General features: G+C 41.7%; 2 protein-coding genes across 3 annotated transcripts in view; one reads left to right on the top strand and one right to left on the bottom strand.

The window, feature by feature from the left end:
- Positions 1-675: 675 nt before the first annotated feature.
- Positions 676-19,644, bottom strand: FAM71B (family with sequence similarity 71 member B). 2 transcript variants are annotated; one of them, XM_042948375.1, is made up of 6 exons: positions 19,342-19,644; positions 11,434-11,543; positions 8,459-8,536; positions 4,042-4,217; positions 2,766-3,418; positions 676-1,966 (listed from the first exon to the last, which is right to left on the bottom strand). In XM_042948375.1, the coding sequence occupies exons 4-6, from the start codon at positions 4,043-4,045 to the stop codon at positions 782-784; spliced, it is 1,842 nt and encodes a 613-aa protein (XP_042804309.1). In that variant the 5' UTR covers positions 4,046-4,217; positions 8,459-8,536; positions 11,434-11,543; positions 19,342-19,644; the 3' UTR covers positions 676-781. The 2 variants fall into 2 exon arrangements, with proteins under 2 accessions (XP_042804309.1, XP_042804313.1); XM_042948379.1 differs by lacking the exons at positions 4,042-4,217; positions 8,459-8,536; positions 11,434-11,543; positions 19,342-19,644 and adding an exon at positions 3,983-4,000.
- The window catches only part of ITK (IL2 inducible T cell kinase), a 59,390-nt gene continuing 54,486 nt past the window's right edge, over positions 15,902-20,805 (top strand). The window contains exon 1 of the mRNA XM_042948371.1: positions 15,902-16,175. Within this exon, the coding sequence (XP_042804305.1) occupies positions 16,038-16,175 (138 nt within the window). The 5' untranslated portion in view covers positions 15,902-16,037. The remainder of the gene's footprint in view (positions 16,176-20,805) is intronic.

Raw genomic sequence — 20,805 nt, 5'->3', positions numbered from 1 at the left:
TTTCTCCAAAGTATATACCTAGGAGGAAGAATTGTTAAGATTGGATCTGGGGTGGGCAAAACTTTTCTGTAAGGAGCCAGATATTAAATATTTCAGATTTTTTGGGCCATAAGGTCTCTCTTGTAACTATTCAGATCTGCCATTTTAATGAGAGAGTAGCCATAGGCAATATACAGATGAATGGCTGTGGCTATGTTCCAATAAAACTTTATTTACAAAACCAGGCGGTTAGCAAGATTTGGCCCTCAGGCTGCCAATTCCTGATCTAGATGATAAACTTCTCATTCTGATTACCTAAAAATGCTGCTATACCCCCCTTTACCTCCCAATTATCCCAAGGAGACAAGAGTTCTGTCTTTAGTCTATGGACTGGACTGAATGTCCATGTTCAGGTACCTGTGGGGAGGAAAAAGAAGGGCATAGGGACATAGTGGTGGTGATGCTTTCCAACCCATAGTCTGTGACTTGTAGCCATAGTCTTGGGGAAACCAAAGGCCAAAAGGGGTTGAGGCAAAGCATGGCTCTCAGTTTGGCTCTGCTGGTTATGGGTGAGAGGTCAGGTTCTGTTTGACTGGATGCTGGGGTCTCAGGCTGCAGCATAGTTCACATCACAGAAGCCAATGTGAAGTCACTACCAGGCTAGGGGATATAGACATTCAAACAAGATAGCATTTCTTTTGGAGTTGCATGGTTTCCTTTATTAGAGAAAGCTGGAATTGACTCTCTAGGGATGTTTCCCCAAGGCTGGGTCTCCACTGCAGCTTCCTGTCCGGTCTCCTATTTAAATGGATTTGGCTTCAAAGATTATTGTCTCCATTGTCTCAGATGTCAGGGTACTACAGATATCCTCCTGGCCATCCTGGGCTTTCTCTATCTTGGCCTCTATGTTGCGCTTCTCTACCTTCTTAGCCACGAAGTCTAACTCCCTATTGTGTGTTGTGGCCGCTGCTTTTGAACCAGAAATGACTTTCAAGCTCTTGAAGAAAGAGCCAATTTTACTGGATTTCTTACTTACAGCACCTGAACTGCTTGCAGATTTTATCTTCCCCAATTTGTGAGCTGTCCTTGACTCCTTTGCCACAGAGCTGCCACTCTTGTGAGAGTGGTGTCCTCTCTTTCTTACATGGCTCTGCCCTTTCTCCTTTTTGTCATCTCTTTTGTCATGGCTGGATAAGGACCGGTGGGAGGATGATTTCTGGGTCGACTTGTTCCTTCCCGTCTTGTGGTGACTTTCACCTTTCCTGTGGTGATGGGAACTTTTCCTACTGGAAGTTCTATCTTTCTTTTCTCTTCTTTCTTTTTTTCCCTTCCGGGTTTCAGCACTGGGCTGGGAGACCTTCTGGCTTCCATCCCGTTCACACATGTAGCCCTCACTCTGCAAGGTTGAGACGAGGGGTGCTGCTACTGGGTCTTTCCCAGTAAGTGTGCCAGTCATCACTGCACCTGCAAACACCACACTCATGCTGCTTGCTGAGGAGAGATTGGCAGTTCCTGTCATTACTGTGGAATCACCTACCGAGGATGTGCTTGCAGCGCCCAAGGCCACGTTCGTACCCTCTGAGGATATATTGACAACACCTGCAATGGCCTTGTTGGATCCACTTTCTCCCGGACATTTGGCGGTGGCTCCAGCCAGGGCCACTGTGTTTACCTGGCCTGGACCTATAGCCTTGGTTGCCGATATGCTCTGAGCACCAGAGGAAGGCCTTGTTCCTGCCCCTGCCACTGCTAAGCCTGTTGTAGCACCCGTTGCTGTCCCTGCTACTGCCATGCCTGTGGCTGACCTGGATGCTGCTCCTTCAGTAGTCCCTGAAGTCTTCAGGACCGCAGGTGAACCAGGCATTCTGTGGCGGGCATGATGGATTCCCTCTCCCCCAGCGTAACCAGAAGAGGTGGCTCTAGACACCTCATGAGGCTTGTGAAGCCTAAACTCATCCTGATCCCCTTCTCCATGGAGCTCTGGGGTCTGTGTCAGGGGAGGAGAAACAGGTAAGAAAGAGATGACAAAGTGAGACTAGAACTTTCTACTTCCTTCTCAACCTGGAACTTAACAACCCAAGGGCTTATAATTGGAAAGACCTTCAAAATTATCAAGTCTATGCTCCCACTCGATGCAAGATCCCATCTACAGCACCCCTGTCAAATGGTCACTTGGTTTTACTCAACACTCCCAGCACCAGGGGAAGCACTCATACAGTTAGTTCCCCATCTTCATGTATTTTTATTTTATATACATGGGTTTATATCTCTGCAGGACAGGTTCCTAGAAGTAGGGTTTCCTGGGCCAAGGAATCCACACATCTCACATTGTAGTGGCTACTAAAATTGTGCATGTGCAGACACACATGGGTTGTCCTGATTTTAATCAGTACATTGTGGTCACAGGGATACAGAAGAAAGGACTTCTTAATTGTTAACAGTGTTCCACAGCTGATGAGACTAACTGGGTTGGGGTAAGTGTTGAAGAAGAAATGAGACAATCAAGATGCTGTGGAAGGAATTAACAACCTAGGGTATGAGACCAGAACAGCTGCTAGCTAAGGTCTCTCTGAAAGTCAGCCCCATGGGACAATTTTGAGATGCGCTCAGGAGCTCCCCCAGTGTGGTAAGTCCTGTAGTGGTGGCTCATTTGACTGTGTGCTTATTCAAGTGGAATGTGTTTCCCAGGTGAGCCTCAGAGAGCACCAGAGGTTTTGTAGGACTAGCTTTCAGCTACTCTGCCAAAGCCCCCTGCCTCATTTGCTTGAGTCTCTGTTGATGCTTACCACTAGGCTTTTGTCATCCTCTAAGGTGGCTGCATCCCCAGTTTGCAGTGTCGGGGTACTGCTGCAGCTATCCACTGGTGGTCTCAGGAGATAGACAAGTTTTTCCCAGTAGCAAAATAGGTCTTCTCGTGCATCTGAAGAGGGACACAGCTGCAGATAGAAAGTGCGGCCAGTGGCCAGCTTTAGGCGCAGCTGCTGTTTCTCGCGATCATGAATGGAGATCTTGACAAACTTTAAAGGAAGTAGCCTGGTGAGCTCTAGGGTCTTCATGGGCTTGCGACCTCTCCCCTTGGTGGTCCGGGCGTGTCTGGCATGCTCCTCACAGACTTTTGTTGGTCGAGCCAGTAGCATGACATCAGGTAAAGGGAGGATGGGGCTGGTGGATGCAATGCCCACAGTCACCATTCGGACACGGTTGTGTACATCAATCACCTCTCCTTTTTTGCTGATCTGAATAAAGTCGCTTTCAAACATAGGTGCGTATTTGAAAATGTCATACTCTCCTCCCTTGTACAGTTGTCGTTGCAGTTCCCCCATGGAGGTATTGAACACGCCCATTGAACGGTAGCTGTGGGCCGTGTAATAAGGTAACAAATACTCGCTGCTCACGGTTCTCTTCATTTGAGACAGCTCCACCAGCCACAAATCGAGTCCTTGAGAGAGAGAGGGAGTGAAGGCAACTGCCCATCTCCCTACAGGGCTCTGCCTAAATCTCTTCCCACCACCGCATTTATCCTCCAGTCCTTTGTGACCTGTCTTCATCACACACCCCTTTGTCCCAGCCTCTAAGCAGTCACCCCCTTGATGCAGGGTCACCAGTCTCCCCCCACCCCCCACTCCCCACCCCAAACTAACCACCACCTCACCAGGGGACAGGCTGACCCTACCAGGATGTAGATGTGCGTAGACCAGATATTCTTTCTAATCAAGATATTGGGATACGTGATTTATGAAACAATTCTGCTTTTGTAAATATCTGGGTGGTTTCCAGTTTCATTGTTGTTACAGATATCCCTATAATGATCATCTTCCTGCAAGTATAGTTATACATCTGCTAAATTATGTCCTAAGAATAAAATCCTGGAAGTAGACCCTGTGATTGCTAAGGGAAGGGATCTTGTTGGGATTGCCATTCTGCATGTCCCCAGTGCATAGGACAGTGCTGACAGACACTGGAAAGTAGTTGCTGAGTAAATGGTCAAAGGGGCTACTGCTACCTGTTAGAACCAGAGTTCCAATTACACGGTGGTTTCCAGGGTATGAAGGCTTTTCTCACCCATTTTCTCATATGAAGGAGGTGAAATTTGAAAACCATTGTTTTACAGTGATGAAGGCTCAGGATTATCTTGCTCAGTGTCAGAATGCAGAGCTGGATTCCATCCCAGTACTTGTGACTCAGGTCAGGACTTTTTCCTCTGCCTCAAGCAGCATGGCTCACCATTAGACTTCATTCTGCACCAAATATGGAATCATTCACGGTTAGCAATATGCGTGGGGACTTACTGGGAACCACAGGAATTCATAGAGGTCTTGAATCACCATAGGGTTTCCCGCACTGGTATGCTTGCTGCTTCACTCTTGATGTCTACCTGATAAACCACTGATGTTTTGTTTCTTTGAAAATCTCTTCAGAGAAATTATGGCAAAGATGCCTTTTTAGAGTTTTTTTTTTTCACTTTGCACAGGTGATAAATCCAAATTCCCCCTCCCCCAGTTAGAAGACTACTTCTAAAATAAAAATGCACCATCCAGAATCACCGATTGCCATGTGGAGGTCTTGAAATAAATTTCAACCCCAAAATATTCTTTTTTGCATCCCCAGTGACTACCACAGTCCCTGATACATTGTAGCCTTCCAATAAATGTTACTTTCCTTGTAGTCATTGAGATTAATTCTTCTATTTGTTTATTCAACAAAATTGATTGAGCAAATATGAATTTGGGGACCAGCTGGAAAATGGAAATGCAAAGATAAAGGTCTTTACCTCCAAAGAGCCAAACTGTTTTTCTCTAAAGATGTGAAATGACTTCTCAAAAAAAAAACAACCAAAAACAAAACAAAACAAAAAACAAAGTGTCTTCTATTCTGAGGTGATAATCACTAAAAGTTGACAATATCAAGTTTAAAAATAAGAAGCTGGGATTTTCTATATTATACTGAACCATATGTTCTCGTAAGTTTTTTTTTTCTGATGAATGGTTAATAATTAAAGAAATCATAATCATATTATTAAGAACTTACAAGCCAGGTATGTTACTAACCACTTCACATTCTTTTAAATCTTTAATCCTCACAATAGATCTATAAATTGTAGATACTACTACTCTCCATGTTTTATAAGGGAGTAAATGAGGCAAAGAGAAGTTAAAAGAGCTTCACCAAGGTCACAAGAGATCCAAAGCACATGGAAGCCCCCATTCATTTAGTTAATATTGTTAAGTGCCTACTTTGTGCCAGGCCCTGTTCTAGGTGCTAGGAGTACAGCAGTGGACAACACAGACAAATACCCTTGTTCTCACAGAGTTTGTGTAAAGACAGTAAATGAGTCAAATATATGGTATACCCACTGATGATAAGTGCAGTGGAGAAAGATAAAGTAGGCACGTGGGATGGGAGTATGTGCAAGGAAAGGCGAGCTGCAGGTGGTGGTCAAGAAAAGCTCAATGAGAAGCAATATTTGAGCAAAAACCAAAAGGAGGTCAAAGAGGAAGCCATGCAGACCTCTAGGGGAGTCGCCTCTCAGTCAGAGGGAAAAGCAAGGGCCAAGATTCTGAGGCAGGAGTATCACTAGTGTGTTAGAGGAACACCAAGGGGGCTACAGTGACAAGAGCAGAAGGAGGGGGAAAGTGGTTGGAGATGAGGCCGAGAGGCAGCCGTGGTGTTGGTAGGGGAGCAGATAGCGTGGGACAGACCTTGTAAAACATCGTGAGATCTTTGTCTTTGGGAGATGATTGGACTTTCATATACAGAGGATCATTCTTGCCACCATGTTGAAAAGAGATTGTTGGGGCACCTGGGTGGTTCATTCAGTTAAGCATCTGACTTTGGCTTAGGTCATGAGATCATGGTCTGGTTTGAGCCCTGCATCGGGCTCTGTGCTGACAGCTCAGAGCCTGGAGCCTGTTTCAGATTCTGTGTCTCCCTCTCTCTCTACCCCTCCCCAGCTCATGCTCTGCCTCCCTCTCTCCCTCTCTCTCTCTCCCTCTCTCCGTCTCGCTCTCAAAAATAAATAAACACTAAAAAAATAATTAAAAAAAAAAGAGATTGTGGAGGTACCGGGGACAGAAGTGGAGACTGGGTGGCTCCCGCAAGAGACAACAATGGGTAAGAGGTGTGTGGTATCAGTGTCAGTAGTGAAAAGGGAGCAGTTGCAAGACACGTTTTGAATGAGGCAGCTATTATGTATCCTGGTGTCGAACAGTTTTCAATAACTATTAGTAAGTGAAAAAAAGCAAGTTGCAAAATAGCATACATGGTATGCCATATATTTTGGAATAAAAAGTTGTGTGTGTGTGTGTGTGTGTGTGTGCACGTGCACACAAAGGTGTGCAAAAAACTTGTTGGCTGAGGGAAATGGTGGGATGGGGACTTAGTGCTTCAGGACATTCTCTTTTACACCTTTTGGGTTCTGTTTCCAAATTATGGATTGTGCATACTACTTACACAAAAATAGATAATATTTTAAGATTTATAGATTTATAAAAATGTTATGTCAGGGGTGGCTGGGTGGCTCAGTCAGTTAAGGATCCAATTCTTGGTTTCTGCTCGGGTGTGATCTCACAGATTTGTGAGATCCCACACTGTCAGTGCAGAGCCGGCTTGGGATTCTCTCTCTCTCTCTCTCTCTCTCTGACCCCCCCCCCCCACTTACTCTCTCTGTCTCTCTCTCAAAATAAATAAACTTAAAAAAATGTTATGTCAGTAAAGCTCTATTCTTAGAATATTCATTGATTCAGGCCTTGGTCTAGAAAAGAAGTAAATAAATAACTTCATAAAAGTTAACTCTCTATAGCACAAAATCTCACGCAAAATTTATGCTTTTTCTTTTTTGATAGAGAGAGGGGGAGAGGGAGAGGGGAAGAGAGAATCTCAAGAAGGCTTCATGCCCAGATTGGAACCCAACACAGGACTCAATCCCATGACCGTGAGATCATTCAACCATGAGATGAGCCACCCAGGCACCCCTCAAAGTTTATTTTTTATTTTTCTTTAGGACCTTTCAAAATTTAATTCTCTCCTCCCAACCTTTAAAAGTCTGACATACCCCCTATCAAAAAAAATGAAGATCAGTAACTTAAGATCTATTTACTTATTGTCCATTCCAATGTTACTTATTGTCCATTGTTGTGCTAAGAGCATTTGGGTTATCACAAAGTAAGTCTCAAAAATTTTTAAGCATAACTTGCATACAAATATAGAATGAAAACTTAGCAAAGATTTAATTAATCCATCAGTGAAGGAACCAGCAGGATAGTAAAGCTGGTTCAAAGGAAAATCAGAGGAATAGTCATTGGCATTGGAAAAAGAATTCAGGTGAACATTGTCAGGTTAGATACAAAACTGGTTAAATGTCTACAGGGCAATAAAATCTTAACCTTTGGGGTTATCTTTTACTAAACAGAAAACATTTGCATCTCTTCTAAACAAAAATCTATAAGTTATTACAGAACTTGACAGAGTCTGAGACTTCAATCAATAATGGATAGTCTTCTTAGGGTACTGAAAATGTTCTCAAATTACATTGTGATAGTTACCAACTCTGACTATACTAAAAATCACTGAACTATATACTCTCAATGGATGAATTTTATGGTATGTGAAATGTATCTCAATAAAGCTGTTAAAAATAATAGATAGTAATACTTTAGTCCTAATTTACAGGTCTAATTCCATTGTCTCTCTTCCTTCTCTTAGATAATCAAATAATCCTTGGGCTGGCGTGTTAAGCAATGCTTTAATATAAAACTGTAAGCACAGGCGCCTGCTTGACAATTCTTTATTTACATGTTTTGGGTAATTTTTCTTAACAAGGAAGATAGTGAAGCATGTGTGAACCCTAACTTCAGAAAAGCTTACAATACAGTAGAAGAACACACTGTAGAAAGGAAGACAGAACAAGAGGGCAATTAAACATACGATAGGGTAATAGTTAATGAATTGAATGAGTGCTGAACCTAATAACACCCATCACAATATTAAAACCAACAGTAATTGTTTTGCAAGAAAAACTGCCAAAGCCACAATTCTAAGCATAACTTTCCATGTATTTCTAATTGGCCTAAGATTGAAGAGACAGGCAGAGTGAAAACGCTGCATATGATATACGGAGTATAGGTAGACATGCAAGATTGTCTACATATTTATCTACATATTTATCATGGGAAGAGGTTTCAAGTCAATAACCTTCGTTCCCCATCTATTATTTTGAAAACGAGGGCAAACAGTGGCTATATATAGCCTTTTCAATGAATATGCCACCTGAGAAGGCATTGTGAGCTAGGGCAGGATGTGAGGGTGGGGAGATTTCCATACTGTACACAATATGTATCTGCCGGGTAAATCCCCAGGCCTAAAATACAATCCACAGTACTTTTATGTCAATGCTGCTAAGCGAGGTGGTGGCGTGGGATGAGCTGCGGTTAGCCTTTAGGCACCTAGGACTTCAGGAAGCCAACCTGATACTCTGTCTTACCTTCTGGCTGTCAAAAAAAGGCCACAGTCACCTTGACTCTTCCCCTGAGGGCCAGTATGCAAATCAGTTTGCTTCTGCCTTGGGTTTAAAAAGAAAATGAGATGGTATGCATAAAAGAAGCCAGACAGACATTCTAAATAGTTTTATTTCTCAGCATTATGATCCAACTAATGTCACCTCTCTTCCCCTCCTACCTTTTTTCTGCTTCCTTCTTTCTTCTGTCCTGCACGTATTTGGCCCCATACTGAGCCAAATTTCCGCCCTGCTCATCACAGTCTTATGAATATTCTCCTCTCAGCTTCCAATTTTGCTGTTTATAAGCCATGAGATGTCCTACCTTAGCTTATATATTTGTTTCTTTGATGTTACACTATCAAAGAAGCTTGCCATCAAACACACACACAAATAATACAACAGTTAACATTAAAGATAAAAACAAAGATTAGAAACTGCATAGAGGTAGAGAGAAATAGCTGATCCAGGAGCTGGGATAAGATGATGATTACAATTAAATATTAAATTTAACTTTGACAAATACTGGAAAAATGTACGATCAGTGTTAACATTGATTATCTCTGAGGGGTGACACTAGAAGTAATTATTAACTTTGTCTGTTTGCTGGTTTTCCTTTCCCAAAAAGGATATACTTCACTGTTACAACCAGAAATAAACATCTATTTCAGAAAGTTAGCTCTAAGCTTCCTGACCATCTATTATCACTGTCTTCTGCTAATCAAACCAATAATTTCTGTCAAAAGGCTTAGTTTTCTTTAGTTGTAAATTGGAGAATAAAAAGAAATTCTCCCATAATGTCATTTTTTAAACTATATAAATTAAAAAGTGACACATTTTTCTACCCTTTCAATTCTGTTTGCTGAAAGTTTGATATGTAAATTCCCTGACACAGTCCTGTGGGGATATATACACACAGTAAAACCTTGGTTTGTGAGCCTAATTCATACTGTATATTTCATAATGTATAATTCATAATGTATATATACACATATATATTACAATAAACACAAAAGGTTTTCATGTAAAAACAGGATTATGCCCTCCATATTGGTCTGCACCTTTTCTATATTAACAATATATTGTGTACTTTTTTTAGAATGATACGTTACAGATGTACTTCATTGGTTTTCATGACCTTATAGTGTCCTGTTGAATGGATACATCATAGATTATTTAACCACTTTCTCAATGATGCACATATAGACTGTTTCTGTTACAATCAACACTGCAGTGAATACTTTGTGCATTTTATCTATGTGCTCATGCTTTTTCTCCCCTCTAGATAGTTCTAGGAGGAATAAAGGTTTATGAAGTTTTGGATTGTTTTCTTAAGTAGACTTCACACCCAGCACAGAACCCAACACTGCTCTTGAACTCACGACTCTGAGATCAAGACCTGAACTGAGATCAAGGGTCAGGCACTCAACCAACTAAACCACCCAGGCACCCCAAGGCTTATGAGGTTTTTAAAGAATACCCAAAACATTCTGGGTATCACTATTAAAGAGGTATAAATAAACTTGATCAAGTTCAGATGAGAACCACAAGGAAAATAAAGGGCTTAGAAGCCACATCCTAAGATACAGTTCTTCAAGGATCTCTTTGGCCTGGACACAGGAAGCTCTGGGATTTCATAAGAAGCATCTTTACTTGTCTAAATGGCTATTCCCTAGAACAGAGAAGAGGACCAGAATTGTGGGACCTCAAATGATAAAGCAACACAAATGGACCTTACATTACTGTAAAGGCGGATCATTTATTGACATAGTGGCAACACTCTGGTGTTCCGATGGAGGGCCACCCCACTGTGCTCTTGGTTCCTGTGATTGGGTAAGGCTGACTGTATCCCACCCCAAAATCCAGGAGAAAGTACAGACCTAGAGATAGACAACAGAACATTCTACTGCCTTGTCTGTGATGTGTGTGAGCATGTCACCCAAGCCAGGTCAATGACCCACAGTTCTGAGAGTTTTGCTGGAACGGTTAGGGAAAAGAATCCGGTTCCAGTGGTAACGCATGTCAGCCTATAACTCCTGGCATCCATTTTGCTGCCATGAGGGAAAGTCTGCCTAAGCATGAAGCCCACATACAACAAAGAAATGAAAATGAACATTTTCGATGTCATTGTTTATATACCTGGATCCAGTAGTGCCAGACTGAATTGTTTTTTTTCCTTGTTTTTAGGGGGATAAATGAGGTTTTCTAAGTCAGTTTCAGTTGAGGCCACAAAAGCCTGTAATGATATAATTCAAGGAATCACATACCTTCTTATCCTAAAATAAAGTACTATATCATCTGTGACACAATAAGAAGGAACACGGGTTCTACCAGTAATAGTATTTGCCCACCTCCAGCCTTTAGAAAACCAGGGCTTGAAAAGTCAAGAGAAAGAGACTTGGGTACACCATGCATTTTCTCTCACAACCCGCCAAGGGGAAGGAGAGAAGGCGCTTGCATCCATCAGAAGCCAAGTGACAGAACTTTAAGGGACTACTCAGTGAAATTGACACAAGTCTCATAGCGTTTAGGAGAGATGAGGATTGGTGTCTAAATTGTACTTAGAGAAATGTGATGGTGAAAGTTTGTGGAGGAGCTATTTATTTGGTGTCAAAAGGGGGAAGGGGTGATGCTTGGGGCAAATGGTGTATCCATCAGTTGCAGGGCAAGGGTGCCTGAGTCTTGCAGTAGAACCATATAAGGGAATAAACTGGTATGCAGTCTCTTTTCATGGAAAATTCAAGAGGACAACCAAGATGGACTGAGGGATCCCAACAGAGTTGGAAGGAGCAGGAGGCACACCGGAGGTGAAGCCCAAGACCTGAGGGTTGGCTCATTGGCCAGTCCAAGTGGCATCTCCCACATCAAGAGAACTGCTGCCAGAGCCCTCTGAAAATAATGACAGCCACAAAGCACATGACAACACTTTCCCACGGAAGAAAAAGGAACAATTGTGTACCCACCACAAGCAGAGGGCATCGACCCCAGATTACAGCTGAGCCTTGTTGAATGCTGTGACTTTTTTCCTTCTTCCCCCCAGGCCTGAGCCTGAACAGGTGGATCCGGAGCCAGCCTAATGGGAGGGGCAAGAGGAAGAGTTTGGAAATGCTGGAAGAGTCAACATGGTCTAAGCTTGAAGCAGACCCATGCTTGGGAAAAACATGTTTTGAGGAAAAGCATTACATTGAATACATGTTTGCACTTTTGATTATTACAATGAACTGGACTGGCCTTGCTTTCCCTTTTCTTAACTTCTCATTATGGAAATTTTCAAACATGCAGCAACATGAGGAGAACAGAATGAAGAACCCCCACCTACCCAGCACCCAGTTTCAGTAAATGTCAATTCAGGAACAAACATTTTTCATCTCTTCCCCTACCTGTTTCTCCTCCTTCCCTGAATTATAACAAAGAAAATCTCGAGCATTTTATAAGTAGTTATTTCTGTATGTTTCTGTGCAAAATAAGGACTCCTTTAACACAACAGGGCCATTATCACAACTTTAAAAAACTAATAATTAATCATCAAATACACAGTCAGTGTTCATATTTCCCAGTTGTCTCTTAATGACTTTACAAAACATTTGTTTGAACCCAAATCCAAACAAAATCATCACATACTTGATATGCCTCTTAAAGTCTCTTGTAATCTGCAGATTCTCTATCTGATTTATTTGTTGCAGACATAGGGTCATTTGTCTTCAGTGTTTTGTGTTTTCTGGACTCATCCAATTGCATTTTTATGTGTCCTTTGCACTGTTCCTTTATTTCCTATACTTCCTGCCAACTTGGATTTAGATCTAGACGTTTGGTGAGATTTGTGTTTGGTTTTTTCCCCCCTTGGTTAGACTTCTGCGTAGGTGGTTTTGTGTCCTTCCTCTTTCATTACATCAGGAAATACAAAGTGTCTAGTTGTCTCTCTTTTTGTGAGGTTAAGAGTCATCAGTACATTATAGTATCATCAATCTGATATATAAACTATAAATATTTCTGTTGGCTTTTCACATAATGATTTTAGCCGCCGCTGATGACTGCTGCCTAACTCCTTTGTGTCACTTGGATGGCACAATGGTGGTATTTCATCACTCCCTCTTCATTTGTTAGTTAGTATTCTTTTCTAAAGAAGGATTTTCCCTTATTAAGTATTTGATCCCTAAACTGAGCTGTAGCTCTTCAAGAAAGACAGTAGACACGTTTTATTCTTTCCCTTTGTTTCCTAGTTTTCAGAATAGTAAATCGGTTCTCTGGACTCCTCCAAAGGTGATCAGTGGGTTGATTTTTGGGGTTTTTTTTAAGCATCTCATGAACTCGTGATTTTAACACTTTGGCTATTCTTCAATTCATCGCAATTACTGTTCTTTTTGACACCCAATTGTTCCATCTTTGACAAGTGGCTCCTATGGATTGGACTTTTTAAAACCAAAACAAAGGGATTATTTATTTTTATGAGTGTTTTCCTGAAAGCTATGAGAAAATATTGAGCCTTTTAAGGTTATATTTAAGTGAGGACAAAGACAAACCCCAGTGAGTGGGCTTGAAGGTATTATCCAAAAGAGAATAAAATTACTTATGATTGTACTTCATGAAGACTTGGCAAATGAAAGGCACCCAGTACAACAGTTACTGATGATATTTTGATTTCCCAGATGAGAACACTTTGTGAAGTCTGTAAATCTTTCAACCTGAACCAACCAGTTACCCTTTTCAAAGGAGTTTACAGTCTATTATTAAGTATAGTACTATATTATGTATGTTAAGAGTAGGTTTGGTGTTTATGATAGAACTTCAAAATAACAGAGGCTTAGAAAATGTAATTTTATTTCTCTTTATGTTAAAAAAGAAAAAGGTGATGCCAGGCTGGCATGGAGAGTCCAATGTCATTAGGACCTACGGCTTTTTCTATCTTGCATTCCATTGTCCTCAACATACAATTTTCACCTCATGATATAAAATAGCTGCTCCAGCTCTAACCATCATATCCACATTCTAGCCAGTAGGAAGGGAAAAAAGAGAAGGAGAAGAGTATGATGACTGCTATTAAGGACATCTCCTGGAAGTAAGAGATGCTCATCACATCTGCTATGTTCCATTGGCTAAAAAATAGTCATGTGACTGAAAAGTAGTCTTTATTCTGGCTAGCCATATGCCCCAGATAACCTTCAGGAGGTCAGTTACCCAGAAAAAAAGGGGAGAAGAGATATTTGGAGAAAACAACGCTCCTTGCCTCAAGCCCAGAAAGAAAAAACTACATCGTTTGGGCAGTGTATCTCCACGCATATCTTAAAACCTCAGAATGTAGGAGTGGGAATCATTTAAAGTATCCACTTTTCCCATCTTCTTGAGTGTCTTGACTATGCCAGGGCATCCAGTATATGAAACAAAATTAAGCTGTGGTCTGCTGATTTATGTACAAAACAGAAAATTTTAGATGATTACACTCCTATACAGTAATAACGATTATTTTGTTTCATTATTCATCCCCGCCCAGTATATGCCATCTCTGCTTCCTCTGAGATTTCTTGGTTATTTACTTCATGCCAGAAGTAAGACTTTTACTTTATTTTACTTTAACCATGTACTGTTTCTAAGGCAAGGTACATGACTAGCATCCACCACTCAGAGTTTATGGGATTCAGTTCTCGAAAGGACCCTACAAGGAGACTGAGGATCAGAGAGGGTAAGTGGCTTACTCAAAGAGATACAGCTTAGTAAATGACAGAGGCAGCATTCCAACACAAGTTTCTTTGTCTCAAAGCCCAAACATGCTTTGTTTATTATGCCATTCATACTTCAATATATTTGTCTTAAGTGTTTTATGGTCCTTGTCTCTTTTAACTGTCTAACCCAGTTTGGTGATTATTCATTCAACACATTTAAAAAAATTCTTTTTTTTTTTAATTTTTAATGTTTATTTATTTTTGAGAGAGAGAGAGAGAGAGAGCAAGCAGGGGAGGAGCAGAGAGAGGAGGAGACACAGAATCAGAAGCAGGGTCCAGGCTCCGAGCTGTCAGCACGGAGTCTGATGCGGGGCTCGAACCCACAAACTGTGAGACCATGACCTGAGCCAAAGTCGGAGGCTTAACCAACTAAGCCACCCAGGTGCCTCTTTTAAAACATTCTTTCTACACACGAGGCACTGTGATGGTTGCTGAGTATATAACACCGACCAAAAACCACACATAATCCTTACCATCATGGACCTTCTAGACTACTGAGGAAGACAATCATCAATCCAAAAGTCACCCTCCAAAATGTAAAACGACAACTGTCATAATGGGTATAAAGAGAAAGGTATAAGGTATCATCTGCGTATAATTGGTACATTTGACTTTGGAAAGCCAGGAAGGCTTTCCTGAGGAAGTGACACGCAGAATAAGACTTACAGTGTAATTTAGAGTTAAAGCAGGCAAAGCAGCGGAGAGGAGATGTTGTCAGGCAAAACGAGATGTACAAAGTGGTATAAGGAGAATTTGTGAAGGCTGGAGTAAGAACATGTGAGCAAGCTGGGAGACGAGCCTGGAGGGAAGCCAGAGAGCAGCCCTGCAATGCCTTGTGTAGGGGCACTGCTACCCCAGTTTTTCACAGCTAAAAACTGAGGCTCAGGTCTCTTGAGTAATATGCCTAGAGTCTCACAGCTAGTTAGGTACTGGAGCCAGAATTCAAACTGTTGTAGGTAGAATAATGGATCCCCTAAAGATACCAAAGCCTAATCCCTGGAACCTATGAATGTGTAGGTTACATGACAAAGGGAAATTAAGGTAGAAGATGTAATTAAAGTTGCTAATAAACTAACCTTAAAATAAGGTGATTATTTTAGGTTATCTAGGCAGGCCCAGAGTAATCTCAAAGTTCTTAAATTTGGAAGAGGGAGACAGAAGAAGAACTTACGTTGTAGAGGATGAGAGAATTTGACCCGCTGTTGTTAGCCCTGTAGATGGAGGAATGCGGGTGGTTCTAGAAGCTGACAGGACAAGGTAACAGATCCTGCCCTTAGGGATCCTCCAGAAAGGATCACAAGCCTGCTGAAGTCCTGATCTTAGCTTGATAAAGCTCATTTTAGACTTTTGAACTACAGAAATGTAAGATAATAAGTTTGTGAGCCACTAAATTTATGATGATTTGTTACAGCAGCAACAGGAAACTAAACACAAACTATGCCCATTGGCTCCAGAGCTCATGTGTCTACCCCATGTGCAACATGGCTTAATTGTTAGATCGTCTAAACCAGGAACTATAAAGATTAAACTCTAATGCTTCCTAACATTTTGACTCTCAGAATCTTCAAGTATCATTTCCAAACCATACAGCAAAGGGTATGTGTAGTTTTTACATATGCCTCTTAGTTTTGTGAATTTCGAAAGGATGTGGTTATGGCCTGTGACATCAGAGGAGAAGCTCCACATTGTTGACTGAACACTGATAGAAAGATAACATCGGAGGCAAGAGGCCTTTTAACAGCTCTCTGAAAGTCAACTGCCTCCCCAGTGCATTCCTTGCCCTGAAACTGTGTCCTTTGGCTGTGCTACAGGGTGATGCCCAAGGTGCATCACTTCTCAAGAACTGGATCATGAACAACTTTATCCTCCTAGAAGAACAGCTCATCAAGAAATCGCAACAAAAGAGAAGAACTTCTCCCTCCAACTTTAAAGTCCGCTTCTTTGTTTTAACCAAAACCAGCCTGGCGTACTTTGAGAATCGTCATGGGGTATGTGAACACTTGTGTCTTCTTTTTCTAAACAGTATTTTTTATTTAGACTAGGCTGAAGCATGAAGATATACCTAGAATAAAATAAGGGGACACAGACATGCTGGTTACGACCGCCTAAAAAGTACAATAAGAGTAATCAGAAGAGAATGTGGAGAAAAGTCCAGAGGTGGGGTTGTTATATTAGGTGATTTTAGTTCTAAAATCTGCAAAAGAGTAAGTTTAATATTTATTAATGGTTTTTTTCCTGCAAGTTTAATTTCAAAATTATAATAATTTATGTGGCAAATGCTATGATTGGATAGAATTTGAACTTCATCGGAAATACACTAGATTTTATGGAGCTTAGATGAATAACATATTAGCATTCAATGGGACCTAAGGGATGATCTAGCCCAGTTATCTTAATTTATAATGGAGGAAACTGATACTTTAAGTGACAGTTCAGTGTCAACATTTTTATGAATTTACTTCTATATGTCCCAATGGTCATTATTCACTTAATATCTTGAAATAATATTCCCTAGGCACCTAATTATCTAAAACTTGCAAGGCCCAAAAGTAAACCTCTATACCTCTTGGAAAATTTACCAGGGTTACCATGGTGTTATGCAATACAAACCAGTGGTTCTTACCCAGAAGATTACAGTTGCTTATCTAGGTCAGTCTTTTTGTATATCTAGAGATAGTCTTATATTCTTTCTACAACAGCAGTGATAATAACATCAACATGAATAATCGTAACAATATAGTTGGGTACAAAAAACACTGCATGAGGAGAAAGGAGACCAGACTCTACTTCTCTCTAGGTGATGGAGCCTGGGTAAGCGTCTCTACCTTTTGTGTCAGATTTTTCCTTTACAAAATGAAAGGTCTGGAAGTACTACCTCCTTTCTTGAAAAATTTGAGCCCCTGTTTAGCCCTTTGCAGTACATTTTCAAAGCAGGTGTGTGACATTGTACTAAATCATTGTATTAGTTTTTCTATCATTAGGGAGGTAAGGCAGGGTTTTCACCTATATTTTACTGAAGGGGAAATAACATTGGGTGCTTTATCGTTAGGGACAAAGGCATCCCCATGCCTTGTTAGGATCTGACTTAGTAGGATAAGCATGAGTTTGGGACTTTTTGAGAGCCAGGCTTTGAAGTGTTCCATGAAATGGAGCCCTGAAGGAGGCCTGGGTATGGAGCCTATGGGTGTTGCAGGCGAAATACTATCACTTCTTAGAGATTCAGACATGCTCTTCTTCAGCATTGATATCTTACTGATATCAATCAATAATCAATCAGAAGGCATAGAGAAATACTTACGTAAACGACTTGCACACAAGCATGCACTATGTATCACCTATAAATAACAAGAGCATTATACTTGTGGGAAGAAACCTTTTTAAAAAAAATTTTTAAGCCTCCAGGCACCTGGTTGGGTCAGTCAGTTAAGAGTTTGACTCTTGATTTCGACTCAGGTCATTGATCTCACAGTTGGTAAGTGGAGCCTGCTTAGGATTCTCTCTCTCTCTCTCTCTCTCTCTCTCTCTCACTGTTTTTCAAAAATAAATAAATAAATATTAAAAAAATTAAAGCCTCAGTCTTACCATCTGTAAAGCGGGTATGTTAACAGTACCCATGTCATGAGAACGTGGTAAAGACTAACAGAGAGAATGTATTTAGACTGAACTATTTGAAATTACCACTCAGTGGATCAAGACAGGCCAGACAGTGGCGATTTCAAATAGTTCAACTTAATACGTAAAGTACTTAGCATAAGTTCTGTCACCTAGTAAACGCCTAGTAAAAATTAGCCTTTTTTTTGTATCATCATCACGTCTCGGAAGGAGCTAGCAGGGTGGCATAACATATTCATTTTCAAATGAAGGAAAACGTTCAAAGTCAAGCTAACATCAGGTTCCTGGATTCCTTCTCTTCTGTGACTAAATACAAGCCTGTGGAGAGAGACATACATTCATGCATTACGAAATGTGTGATGCTGAGGCAACCATTGCCCCTCTCGAGGTCACAGCTTCTTTTTCTCTTTTCTCATTTGGAAAATTATGTTTCTTGCCCTGTCTTAAAATACTGTGGACTTATGACATCATACAGAAAGTAATCCTTCTACCTACTCAGAAAAACATTCCATAATTTTGCAAATTAAGTATGTTTTTTTTCTAACTTTAAAATATCCATTTTCTAATTTTAAATATCCATGTCTAAATATCCATCCTGATTGAGCCTGTTATTTTGACACCGATTTCGCTCTGGTGTCTAGTGTTGAAATGTGTGAGTGTTTTCAAGGGAGCCGGGAAGCGCCTCAGCCTGCCGGAGCAGTGGCCCAGAAAGAAGCATAATGTTGGCAGGTGGTGGGTCGCTGGCAGGCATGCTTTCAGACACCACCCTGTGCCTGCCAAATTCGTTGCAAAGTGGTCCCTGATGCCTGGCATTCATTAACAGAGGACAATGAGATTAGGGCCCCCAGTGTGCTGATAAATGTTGAACTAGCCTACAGTGGTAGTGGCAGTGGAGAGCATCAGGCAGCTCTAATCCATAGTGTTTGCTGATTTCTCTGGTGTAAATACTCCCATCATGGCCAATTTCAAACTACTGGTGTGATGTCTACTGGCTCACAAAATTCCTCCAGATTTAGCAGTCAGCCCTCATGGCCCACAGCAAGCCAACTCCAACATACCAATGACAGCTTTGAATACAAATAGTCTCCGGAGAGGGAGTCACCAACCAAGCCACATGCTTAGTTTGCACATGACTGAAATTAGATTATTTCCAGGGGCAAAAGAGAAATGGAGGGAGGGCCTTGGGTAGTTCAAGTGAGCATGGCATGGAAGGGACAGCACAGACGGACACAAGCATCACTGATTGGTGAGGCCAGTATAGCTAGGTAGAGCTGGATTCAACTTCTGGCTTTATCACTTTCTGGATGTGGGGTCTCAGGAAAGGTCTTTGAACCTTTTTAAGCCTCTGTTTGCTATTTGTAAAGTGAGGGCCCCAATGCCTCCAGGCGATGTTGAGTATTTCATAAGGAAGGCATGTCATAAGCTCGGTACTAATGATCTTCTGAAGGACCCTCAGGAGAACTGGAAAGGTTTCCTGGTTTTAATGTCTCTGCACCTTAGGGATCAAGCGTGTTCTTTTCACCATAGTGTGGGAGCCATTACCTGTATGTGGGACAGTCAAGACCACCATTCTACTCAGGGTCTGGTTATGGGTCTCCACTTCACATGGGCTCTCCCCGTTAGCCTGCAGTCGAATCTAGCAGCAGAAACATCTCTTGGAGCATGCATCCTTCTTGAATTAAAGATGACAGGTCAGGAGATGGTCCCTCTTTCCTTGCTTTTCCTTGCACAGCAATCAAAAACACAGCGTCTGGTGTCAGACACATCTGGGTCAAAGACCAGCTCCTCACTTAAAAGCTATGTAGCTTTGTGTAAGTTGCTTAAGGCTGTGTGACTCTACATTTTTTGTAATGATTAAACATTCCTGGGGCACTTGGGTGGCTCAGTCAGTGAAGCATCTGACTTCGGCTCAGATCATGATCTCGCGGTTTGTGAGTTCGAGCCCCGCGTCAGGCTCTGCGCTGACAGCTCAGAGCCCGGGGCCTGCTTCAGATTCTGCGTCTCTCCATCTCTCGGCCCCTCCCCTGCTCATGCTCTGCGTCTCTCTGTCTCTCAATAATAAAGAAACATTAAAAAAAATTTTTTTTTGTAAAAATGATTAAACATTCCTTCTTGATCCTGCTTCCTTTTAATGAGAGGGAGGTTACCATTATTCTAATAATAATAGGAACTAATATTGCTGTCTACTTCTCCCCATTTTCTATGGTCACTTTCCTCGGGAAAGCCACCAGCAGCTCTCACCTGGGACTGCTACCACCTCCTAATGGTCTCCCTGCACCCACTCTGCCCCAATCGCCCCCCAACCTATTCCCTACACAGCAGCCAGCGTGACACATGGTGACTGTGATTGCTTCCTGACGATCCGGACATGTCCCTGCAGAGGTTCTCCCCTTAGATCTAGAGCGGACACCAGAGTCTGTCACATGCCGTCTTCCCTCTCAGTTCGTGTCCCTTTTTCTCCCATCTCTCTGGGATCCAGCTACATAAGATTTGCTGTGACTTTAAGTCCCTCATTTTGAATGTCGCTTGCCCCAGGAAGCCTTCCTTGATTTCTCCAGACTAGGCCATCTACTCCTGTTATGCTCTGCCTTAGCAATGCCTACCCTCTCTTTGGAGCACATCCCAGACTCGTAATTACCCACTTATTAACGTGATTGCTGTGCTAATGTCACTCCCCCAGCCCACCCTCCATTAGATTATAAGCTTTATGAGAGCCAGCACCCAATTTGGTAAAGATGGCAGCATCAGTGTTTATAACAGCGCCTAGCACATACTACTCACTCATGCATTATTTGTGGAAGGAAGAAAAGGAGGGAAAGAGCAAGGACATGAGGGATAGACATACCTTTGGAGAGGTTAGAGTTTCACAAATGAACTCCTGATAGAACAAGGCTCAATTCCAAGAGTAGAGAACAAAGCAAGTTATATAGGACTTCAAAAGGAAGAGTTCTGGCTGTAAGAGTCAGCAAATAAGACTCCCCGGAGTTAGAAATTCATGTCCCAGCC

Source organism: Panthera leo, chromosome A1 (genome assembly GCF_018350215.1).
Source record: "Panthera leo isolate Ple1 chromosome A1, P.leo_Ple1_pat1.1, whole genome shotgun sequence".
NCBI classification, from domain to species: domain Eukaryota; kingdom Metazoa; phylum Chordata; class Mammalia; order Carnivora; family Felidae; genus Panthera; species Panthera leo.
Note: the sequence above shows the minus strand (reverse complement) of the source record. Positions and strands in the feature narration are given on the sequence as shown.